Source organism: Choloepus didactylus, chromosome 9 (assembly GCF_015220235.1).
Source record: "Choloepus didactylus isolate mChoDid1 chromosome 9, mChoDid1.pri, whole genome shotgun sequence".
NCBI classification, from domain to species: domain Eukaryota; kingdom Metazoa; phylum Chordata; class Mammalia; order Pilosa; family Megalonychidae; genus Choloepus; species Choloepus didactylus.
The window spans coordinates 129,179,103-129,190,328 of record NC_051315.1 but is presented as its reverse complement, the minus strand read 5'-3'; the positions used below and the strand labels follow the sequence as shown (position 1 = coordinate 129,190,328).

At 58.7% G+C, this 11,226-nt stretch overlaps 1 protein-coding gene across 1 annotated transcript; it reads left to right on the top strand.

Moving 5' to 3' along the window:
* The first annotated feature begins 6,823 nt into the window (after window positions 1-6,823).
* GBX2 (gastrulation brain homeobox 2) lies at window positions 6,824-9,409 on the top strand. The gene is made up of 2 exons (XM_037850098.1): window positions 6,824-7,343; window positions 8,244-9,409. Exons 1-2 carry the CDS (start codon window positions 6,824-6,826, stop codon window positions 8,765-8,767), a joined length of 1,044 nt encoding a protein of 347 aa, XP_037706026.1. The 3' UTR covers window positions 8,768-9,409.
* The last annotated feature ends 1,817 nt before the right edge of the window (window positions 9,410-11,226 follow it).

Sequence of the window (11,226 nt, the reverse complement as noted above, 5' to 3'; positions counted from 1 at the left end):
CACCTACGTTTCTTTTCTCAGGTCTGAGGGAAACCAGCTCACCCCTTTGCGAGCTCATGACCTCCACCCCACCCCCAGGAGGGAGGGCAAAGGTAGGTGAGGGTCCCTAATAGAATGAAGCGGGAAGGAGCAGTTGAGCCCTGTGGCCAGCCTTTGCTGATGGCCCTCTTTTGCCTTCTCATTGGCTCTGGTTCTCAGAGGCTCTTGTGCCCTTCAAACAACAGTCCAGGATCTACCCTGGGATCTCCCTGAGCTGTGGAATGAATCCCCCTCCAGGACCCTTTCCCTGGCTTTGTAAGTTGGGTGCTCTATATTAAGTGAAGTGTTCCTGTTTAATTGTTTACCTGTTTAGACGGGCTGGCATCTTTTGTTGTCTTCATTTCCTTGTTGATTACTAGAATGGATCCCCAGCCTTTCCTCTCTCAGTACACACTCTCCTCCTTTCTCCCCGTGGAAAAGTCTGGAACTTAAAGTGATTGCCCTGGTGAGCATCCTCTGATAGTCAAAGTTGTCCTTTGGGGAAACCATCTTCAATGGAGGCAGGTTTGTGAGATGCAGGCACCCCCAACCTTTGAGATTTCCAGGTGAGCTGATTTGTAAGGGAAGTTTTTGCCATGACCTTCTGGGGAATTCCACGACCTTCCTCACCAGGAGGGCAGAGGCCAGTCCAGTCGTCCCTGCCCAACTGGCCAACATCTCTCTCTTCTGTTTACACCCAATGCCCTGTCCCATCATGTGACATCTCTTCCGGCTCATGTTTTCTTTCTGGAGGTGGCAGTAACCAGAGGAGATGCATGCTCTGCTTTGCAGGTATTTCTCCAGGATCGAGAAATGGAACTCTAGCTAATAGCAATGGCGGATTTTTATTTGGTTCCTGCAGAAGCCAAAGTCCTAGCGGCACACCTGATGAGGGTGGCTGTTGATCCAAGAATGCTCTTGCTCCTTCCAGTAAGGTTTCTAAAGGGTTAAATGGATGCACTTGGGGCAAAACATGTGGCCTTTAATAAACAACGTTCCTGCAGGAGGTCAGGGCCCTCGGGAACAGGCAGATGGGGCCCTGGTTTGGGAGGTCCCAGGGGCTGCTCCAGGCTGCTCGAGGTGCCCGAGTCCTTGGCCAGCCTCTCCCCGAGTTCGCTGGGCGCACAGCTGAGCCCCGGTCATTTGTCGCTGATCCGTGGCTTCCTCCTTCAGCAGCTACTGAGCGCGGGCTGCGTGCCGCCGAGGTCCATCACCACGTGCCCGCCGCCTTCCGGGATACGGCTGGCCGGATGCGGCGCCGGAACCGCAGCGAACCACGGCTCTCCATGAGGGCGGCGCGGGCGGCAGTTCCCAAGGCTCCCAGCTCCGGCGGGCGCACGGCTCTCCCCTCGGTGCCCTCTCCCCGCCTCCCAGGCCTCGGTTTACACAGCCCCGGGATTAGCATCTCTGTGAAGTCCCGCAAACAAGGCCCGCTGTGCGGGGAGATGAAAGCCAGGCACCCGGTGGCAGGACGCGTTTGAAGTCCCCGAAAGGTGGGGCAGCAGGATGCGAGGGAGCAGATAGGGGCAGATAAAGCCAGGTGAGAAGCGCCCCGCGGGCTGCGCCTCCCTTCCCACGCCCCAGGGCCTAGGGTTCGCGGCCTGACACAGCCTCACAGGCCGCGGGCCCGAGCCAGACTCCGGGGAGCGCAAGGGAACGCCACCCCCGCGGCACCCCAGCCCCCGCTGCCCCTCCTCGCTGGCGCCCCCAGCCGCCCTGGCATCCGGCCTCCGCCTGGAGCGTCCTCGCACATTTCGGTCCCCACTTAGGGTGCCCTTGTCCCGGCTGGGTGCTCCGCGGGAGAGGCGCGCTGAGCGCTGGAGCCGGGCTTGGAGGGCGAACGCGCCGGGCGATTGACCCTTCACCCGGGAGGTCACGAGCTCCCCACCCCAACTGTGAGCATTCTTAGGCAAAGGGACCTGCCCTCCGACGCCTGAGTCCTCTCCCGGGAGCCAAGACCAGCATGGGGTGCGGGGAGTCCGGGTTTCAAGTGCTCACAGCTGGCGCGGGACCGCGTCGCTGGCGTGTCCCCAGTCCCGGGGTTCCCCGGCCGCGCGGGATGCTCGGCACGGGTCCCCCGAGGCCACCTGGCTTTCCTCGCCGCTGGGGTGGGGAGGGCGGCGCAGGTGTGAAGGGTCACGTAACAGCTTCCAACTTTCCGGAGCAAATGGAGAAAAAAAAAAAAAGAAAGAAAGAAAGAAAAGAAAAACCTCTATAAAGCTCCTCCCCTTCACATTTCTGGTTTGCTCTTGTTTTGTTTCTGTTACTTTGAGGGTAGGGGAAAGAAAGCAAAACTTTTTACATAAGAATGTCGAGAGGGTACAGAGTCCGGCAAAGGGTTCCTTCTTCAGGGAGTTTTAGAAAAACCCCCTGCCCTGCTTTCTGCATGGTCAAGGAGCAGAATAATGAAACCAAAGACTTTTATTTTATAAACCACTTGATCTTCGCTTGGGAAACTCTATTAATTGAATGGGTTTGCCTTTTTCGCTAGTCCCCTTTATCATTATTTATGGGCTTTAAATTGTTTAAAGTTCCCTTGACGTTCAATTTACAAGTTTGGGGACTTTTTTTGTTCTGCCTTTTGTCCTGGAGAAAGACATCGTGTTGGAAGTGCTTTGAAAAGCCAAACATGAGAGGTTGGCAATGAAAGGGAAGCAGGCGAGATCCCTTTTAATTCCGTCCTGTTGGTGAATGGCTCTTTTACATAATTGCAGGAGCTATTTCAAAGCCAGCCAAGGGCTGACTTCACTTAGAACCACATGGAGTCTATTTTGGGCTTTCAGATTAAAAAAAAAAAAAGGCTGAATAAAATAGTTTAAAAAGATGAGGCTTGAATGCTTTCTGCTACTTGCAAATTGGTGTGTCTGATGGGGAATTTTACACAAGCACCCCTTTGTAAGTGCGTCTTGGGCTCGAGAGGGACGGTTCTGGGTTAGCTGGGTGTGAATCCCAATTGCCCTTCCATAAATAAAACCCATCCCAAGCTATTTCCCAACTATTGCCAGGAGCAAGAGCTGCGGCAAGGCCACTCAAAATCCCCATAAATAAAAACAACCCGGTTGCCGGAGAAACCACCCTGTCGCCTAGGACTGGGAGGCTGGCGGGAGCCCCTCGCCGGCGAGTCCCGCAAGTTTCCCGGCGCCCACGGAGATCCGGGGCGTCCACGTCGTCCCCTGCCCACGATCACCCGCGACTTCCACCCGGCGGCGGCTTCTAAGCGCGCTATGCGCGGAGCTTCCTCTTCCGGGCTGGCGTCCGTCGCCCAGCTCAAGTTTAGCCATGAATATTCATTTCCTTGTGCATTTTACGTTTTACCCTCGGCCTTCACACACCTGCACGCAAACGCTAACTGGGACAGCCCCGAAGCGTGGAGACAACTTAATTGCCAGCACTTTTACTGACGTCTGAGGTTTTCACTGGCGCTTAATTCCATCTTGACGCAAGCTTGCCCCGGCCGGGGAAGGTCCCTCCCGGGATCAGGGGCTGGGCCGACTTCACTGTGGCAGGAGATGCCCCGGGAGAAAAGCTCGCGGAAGTCCACTGGAGTCGGGGGCACTCAGCTGTCCCTTCGGAAATGCCCCCTTCCTTTTTCCTAATTAGGGGTGGAAGAAAGGACTATAAAGCAAAGTTGCAAAGAGTTCCTCGAGCCGCCTGAGCCAAGGAGAGCGCTGCAGTTTAAGGCAGTTACGAGCTAAGCAGGTAGGAATCCGAGGAAGAGAGAACCTGTCGCTTGCTGCCCATAAATCTCTCCGAGGAGTCGAGGAAAAAACTCTAAAGGCTTTTATTATCCGCAGGCCCCACGCTCTGAACGTTTTGCAGGTAGCTGGGGTACCCCGAACGAATCTTGTTAATCCCGCCAAAACACAACGATCCTTTCAAGCTGCCAACGGTCGTTTTCTAAGCAGTTAAGTAACCATTAGATGAGGAAATATTACGGCATTGCATTGGAGAAGAAGCATACTAGTAAATAAAATTCATATTGATGAGAATTCTCTGAACTCACTATTAAAAGAATAGTATTATAACCCTTGCAGTCGATACTTTCCACAGCAATTTATGGATGCAAATAATATGCCATCAAATTATTTCAAGTGTGGCTTATAACTCAACGGACCTAAATCTTCTGGCTGAACTTTAAATGTGGAATTATCGCCAAAATAATCAAAAGAATCCCTGTCTCCGGGAAGGTAATCAGGCCACGGAAATCCCGAGAACAATATATATATTTGGCGGCGAAATAGTCAAGTGAATGGCAAACCTGGCTTACCCAGGCAGGCAAGTGGCAAGCGGCGGAGGCACTCGACTGAAGCAACGTAAATCATTTTTTTTTCTTGGTATTAAAGAAAAGAAAAAAAAAAAAACAAGGTTATGATACTCGAGACTGTGTAACTGTAACTCTCATAATGAGAGGGAGTATTTATTATGTTCATAAAGAAATCAGTCTTTTGCCCTGGGCTTCCTTTTTTTTTTTTTTTCTTTTTCTTTTTCCTCTTTTGTGGGAGTGGAGAAAGAGAGAGAGAGCTTGGAGAGCCCCAGAGACCTCCTTCCCCGTGGATCCCCACGGGAATTCATTTTTCCCTCACACTGCCTGAGCCACCTCGGGGTCTGGGCGTGAAGTCAGAGGAGGCAATCCAGGCAGCTTCTAATGAATTCCTTTCAAACCTCCTGCGGCCGGAGCCATCTATTACTGCGGCCTGGAGTGGGGCAACGCGCCCGAGACGTCTTTGTCCGGGTAGTGGCGGGGAGGGGGGAAAGAGGCGAGGAGGAGGAGAGGGCGCCTGGCGGTCCGGCCAGCGAGTTTTCCCAGCGCCCCGGGGCGCCGAGCACGCAGCCTCCCCTCTCTGCTCCAGGGCATGCTGCGTGGGTCCTCCGCCAGACTCTTGGCTGAGGAGGTGGCCTGGGATGAAGACGTCCCCCGCGGGACCTTGAGGTTAGAGCGAGAGAAAGAGGATGAGTGAGAAAGAAGAGCTTCAAAGAACCAGGTCGATAAATTCATAAAGATCGATTTATCTTTATCTCCCAATTAAATGTGCTTGTAAGTGATACATAACACACGTCCAACACGGGCCAACTCCCCAGCCACTAGCTAGCTCCTCGGCGTGAGCGGAGATTTAATGACCGATGTAACCATGCCCTTCCCTCCTTTCTCCCCGGCCGGGGGCTGTCGGTCGTCGCGGGGGGACGCCTACACCCCGGAAGTTGGAGCCGAGGCCCTGGAGGCGCGTGGACCGCCCGCGTGCGCTGGCACGCTTTGCACAGCCTGCCCTTGTCGCAAAATGATTTCATTGTAAAGGGAAGGCAAGGGCTGAAAGTTTGTTTTTAACAATGAGGAGGGGGAGAGCATACCTAGTCCCTCCTCAAAGTCCCCTATTCCGAAAGCCTGGGATCTTTACCATTGTAGAGACTGGAGAAACATCTTGAGGGAATCGGCCCATCCTGCAGTCGGCAGAGGGAATCTTTCGCGCGCTCTCGGGTCCTCGTGCTGGAAACCCGGAGACGCCGCCGGGTGAGCGCTCCCTCGGTTCTCAACGTGCTTAATTAGCGCCTATTTACAAAACGCAGCTTTTATTTGAGCAAACATCATAAAGCTTTCATCAGGATAATCTCATGTTATACAATCTGGAGGCACAGCAACCCCCCCCCTTCCTCCCCGAGGATGGAGCAGATAAAGGACTCGCTTTATTATCATAATTATCGTGGCTGTTGTTTTGGTACGCGCTGGCAAAGTGTGTAAATAGGTGCAATGATTAAGGATGTCATGGAAAATGAGAGAAGGGATCGCTCACGGGAGGGCCCAGCTCGGGATGGGAGAGCCAGCAGCATCCCCGCGCCGCCGGGCGCGCAAGGGCGAAGTGCGCAACCTGGCGGGTTCCCCGCGGCTGCAGAGACGGCCAGTTCCCGGCCGGCGCCCTTGGGGCACATCTGGAGGAGCAGGGACCATGCACCCCCAACTCCGAGAACCTCTCCCGGACCCCTGGCTGAGCCTCCGAGCGCCCAGCGCTGGCTCGAACCTCAGACAGGTTTTTCCATTGCAGATGTAAAAGAAATAAGCGCCCCCTGCCTAGCTGCGGCGCTGCGAGCCCCGAAAGCTGCCCTTCCAGGTGGCCTTGGTGAGCCTGCCGAGCCCCAGGATCCAAGCCTTGGAAGTGTCAACGGCCCTTTTCAACTGTGCGCGGCGCGCGGAGGGCGCGCAAGCTTCGGCTCGCCCGCCCGCGCGCTGGTCCGGTGGCGCCTGCAGCCAGCCGCGGGCCAGCGCGGGCGGAGGGCCGAGCCTTCCTTTCGCCCCGCCCCCGACCGGCGCAGCCAATGGGCGGCGGCGCCCGACCCCACGTGAGGCGAGCCCGGCCGGGCGGCAGGCAAAATGTGAATGAGAAAGAGGAGCGCGATTTAAAGGTGCTGGCGGCGCCCGCCGGAGACGAGTGCGCTGCCTCCGCGCGCTCCCCAGCGGCCCGCGGGAGGTGCCAGGCGCCGGGACCGACACACGGAAGCACAGACCTTTGCGAGCCGGGACCGAGCGCCGCTCCGCGACGCGCGCGGGCTCCGGCGGGCAGGCAGCAGCTCCAGCGAGCTCGCGGGGCCCTGGGCGCCCTCTCCACTCCCGGGCGCAAGGCCTCACCCCGCGCACCGCCCACACCCGCCGGGCATGCAGCGGGCCCAGGACTGAGGGGCGGCGGCGACTGCTCTCCGGGCCCCGTTCCGCCCTACCCGGGCGCTCCCGGCAGTGTTCCCGGTGCCCGGCGGGCTTCCCGGAGGCAGCGCGGCGCGGGGACTTTTCGCCTCTCGCTGGCCTCTCCCGAGCGCGTCTATGAGCGCAGCGTTCCCGCCGTCGCTGATGATGATGCAGCGCCCGCTGGGGAGTAGCACCGCCTTCAGCATAGACTCGCTGATCGGCAGCCCGCCGCAGCCCAGCCCCGGCCACTTCGTCTACACCGGCTACCCCATGTTCATGCCCTACCGGCCGGTGGTGCTGCCGCCGCCGCCGCCGCCGCCCGCGCTGCCCCAGGCGGCGCTGCAGCCCGCGCTGCCGCCCGCGCACCCTCATCACCAGATCCCCAGTCTGCCCACGGGCTTCTGCTCCAGCCTGGCGCAGGGCATGGCGCTCACCTCCACGCTCATGGCCACCCTGCCGGGCGGCTTCTCCGCCTCGCCCCAGCACCAGGAGGCGACGGCTGCCCGGAAGTTCGCGCCGCAGCCGCTGCCGGCCGGCGGCAACTTCGACAAGGCGGAGGCGCTGCCACCCGACGCGGAGGACGCCAAAGGCTTCCTGGCCAAGGAGGGCTCGCTGCTCGCCTTCTCGGCGGCGGAGGCGGTGCAGGCGTCGCTGGGTAAGTCGGCGGCGCGCGCGGCCGGGGCGCGGGAGCGGGCCTGCTCCGGGAAACGGGCCGCGTCCCCGCCCGATCCCCGCAGGTGCTGGTTTTGCGGGAGCTGCGCCGCGGGGCCTCTGGGGGGCATTTGGAGCCACGCAGCAAGCCGTCTCCGGGGAGCATTTAGCGCCCCCGGCCAGCTGCTGAGCGGGCCCGGGCGTCTGGCAGCATTTGACCCCAGCCGGCCACGGAGTCCACCTCCCCCACCATGACCTGGGGTCCCGGGGAGGGCCTTAAGGGGGGGGGGGTCGGGATGGGCCGCGTTATCCCTCCTTACTGGGCTTGCTGCTTGCCGGGGAGAACGGGGTTCCTGGGAGGCTGTGCCTCTGTGTGTGTGTGTGTGTGTGTGTGTGTGTGTGTGTGTGTTGGGGGTGTCTGGTGGGAACTTCTCTTACGGCTACAAAACTTCCCTTTGCCCAATGTTATCTATCTCAGGAAGGATAAGTCAGGAATCTGCACCCCTAAGCCACCACTGTGGCTGCGGTGAAATTGAGGTTCACTAAACTGTCACTGGTGGGGGAAAAGGGTCCTCACTCAGCCCCCACCCCGGGGACAAAGGGGACGCTCTCTTGGGCCTCACGCCTGCTGTTACTTCTGCCTTGAGCTCGGAGGTTGCGGAGGAGGCCTGGGGGCCTTTAGACGCATGGTTTTGGGCAGAGGGCCTTAGCCTACACCGACCCCTCCCTCTCCTTTTAGCTTTCTCACGCCCCCACCCCCCACCCCTCAAAGACCAGGAAATCACAATGTGTTAATGTCATAGAAAGACAATCCGCTCGGGGGGAAAATGCCCAAGTGATGGCGGGAAGGGAAAGGAAGGGCGATGTGCGAAATGTAATAAAAGCCGTTTGGTTTTGCTTTCAGCTGGGGCTGTCAGAGGGCAGGGGAAAGACGAGTCAAAGGTGGAAGACGACCCGAAGGGCAAGGAGGAGAGCTTCTCGCTGGAGAGCGATCTGGACTACAGCTCGGATGACAATCTGACCGGCCAGCCGGCTCACAAGGAGGAAGACCCGGGCCACGCACTGGAGGAGACCCCGCCGAGCGGCGGCGCCGCGGGCAGCACCACGTCCACGGGCAAGAACCGGCGGCGGCGGACTGCCTTCACCAGCGAGCAGCTGCTGGAGCTGGAGAAGGAGTTCCACTGCAAAAAGTACCTGTCGCTGACCGAGCGCTCGCAGATCGCCCACGCCCTCAAACTCAGCGAGGTGCAGGTGAAAATCTGGTTCCAGAACCGCAGGGCCAAGTGGAAACGGGTGAAGGCGGGTAATGCCAATTCCAAGACAGGGGAGCCCTCCCGGAACCCCAAGATCGTGGTCCCCATCCCTGTCCACGTCAGCAGGTTCGCTATTAGAAGTCAGCACCAGCAGCTGGAGCAGGCCCGGCCCTGAGGACCCAGGAAGGGCCAAGACCTGGCACCCTCGGAGGAGAAGTCCCCACCATGGAGGGAAGTCATGGTGGACTCTGCTATGTTTGAAGTGAAACTCAGTCACACCCAGCTTTGGACATCCCAAGCAAATTGAGAATATATTCGTAAAACAGGCGTAAAAGACTGCTTTTGAAAGGGAAACAGCCACACACCTGAAGACACACTAAATATTTATTATACGATCCTACTTTGTACATAGATATCTATATAGACTGGATCTCAGCTGCAGTATTTTGAAAGTTACAGGAGCAAATTGCCCAATAATATTCTCGGCTCATGTTCCAGAAGAAAACAAACCCACTGCTGTACTTCACAGTGCAGAGCAGCCACCTTTCCATACTTTTCCAAAGGTAAACGTGAAACACAAGAACAAACACTGGGGTTTAACCTTATTTTTGTTTCTGTTTGGCTTTTTGAGTTGACTGAAAAGCAGACATTGTTGAGCAGCCTGGAAATTTGCTTTGCGTTGCTTTGCTTTGGTTTTGCCTGGCTTTCTTTCCTGGGGTTGCCGTATCCTATCTGAGCCATGTCTGAAGCACGTCTCCATTGTGTTTAATTTATTTCAATGTAGCTTATTTTCTTATAAGTTATGACATTTAAAGAATCTCAGTCTTGTGAATAATAAAAAGGAGGGAGAGAGAGACAGACCCACTTCCTGGGTCTCATACATGTGTCCAGAACTGGACTGTTCGGAGAGCACTGCCAGGATGTACCCAGGCAGCTAGCCTGGGACTGGTAGTGGACAAATGTCCCCTGCCCAGGCCACCTCAGGCTGGCTGACCAGGAGCCACACAACACCTTACAGGATTTTAAATTGGAGGGTGAGAACTCCAGCTAGGTTATAAATGTAAGGAAAATCTAGTTTTAACTTTAGAAATGTAACATCCCCTTTGCACGATCTAATCGGTATCTAAGAACCTGGTAGGTTTCGCCAGAGGAGGGAAAGCCAGCGCGGGAACTGGCGGCTTCACAAACTCCTGGTTCTCTAAATTGACCACAGCCAGGGCGAAAACGCGTTTTCTTACAAATATGCCGGACCCGACAAGGAGCAGGGCTCGCTGGTCCGGCAAGGCCTTCGCTCCATAAATCGGGCCCCCGGCGTTATCCGACAGGAGGAGAAACCGAAGGACGCGGGCCGGCTCCCTCGCGGCGCACAGCGCGCAGGCGGAGGCGGAGGCGGGCCGCGCGGGTCAGCAGCCGCGAGCACCGGCGGGCCGGGAACCTCCCTCTCCGGGCGGGGTCGGAGGGGGGCGGGACCGGACCACCGCCCCACCCCAAGGGGCGTCCGGGAGGTCAGCCCCGCGGATAGAGAAGGGGGAAGGAGCGGGACGCAGGCGAGTTGGAAGCACATTGGCTCGGGCCCCAGAGCTGGGCGACTCCCGGCTTCAGCGGGGCAGCCGTCAGGGCCCGGGAGGGGCTGCCTGGATCCCCACCCTCAGCCCCAGGGACTGCGCCCCGCTCCTGGCCCGGGCAGACACCACCTTCCCCAACACCGAAGCGCCCGGCCAAACGGAGGCTGCCGTGCACAGGCTGGGGACGCCGCGGCGTGGAGCGGGCGAAGCAGGGGCCGGTGCCCTGGCCATCACCGAGCCAGGAGCCCAAAGAGCAGCGAAGAGAAGCCATTGGCTTGGCCAACCTCAGTTTTCCGAAAGAAGGGAGGAAGCGGGTTGCCGGTAGTGATGCAGCCGCCGATCGCAGCGTAAGAAGGGGAACACGTCGCCGAGGGTCGACAGTAACACTGACTTAATTTATATGGGTTACAACCCGTTACCTCCCCGCGGTGGAGGGGTGGGGACCCGGGCCTCCCACCCGCGCTGGATGAGGGCGCAGGTAACCAAGACACCGTTTCCCGCCGCGTGCCGGGGATGGCCAGCGGCGGGAAACGGCGCCGGTCTGTTATTTGGGCACTATAAAACGGAGCCACCGGCCCTCCCGGGGGCCTCAGGCGGCTCGGCGGGACGTGGAGGACCGCGGGGGCTCCTTGCTCGCTGTTCCCCAGCGCCCGGGGCCTGCGTGTGGGGTGTGCGCCCTGCCGAGGAGCGTGGTCTGCAAGGCCCCGCGGTTCCCCTCATCCCGCGGTGGCCCGCGGGTGCACACTGAGCCCGGGTAGCTGGTGGGCGCCATCTGCTCCGGAAGGTCCCCTTTCCCCACATGCCGGCTGCCCTGGCATTAAAGGCTGCCGGGAACCCCACCCCTCTCCCACTCCTCCACCCCCACGCATACACCCGGGTTGGCCGGTCCCCCAGGAACAGGGCGCCCCCGGCGGGACTATGGCTGGTGGCGCAGAGTCCGGCCGGAGGAAGCTGCATCTCCCAGGCAGGGGCGCCCCACCTGGCCCTCCAACGCTGGGGGAGGCACTCCCGGCAGATCCAGGAGGGTCCTCGATCTGCCCCTCTCACCCACCAAAACAGGTGTAACTCC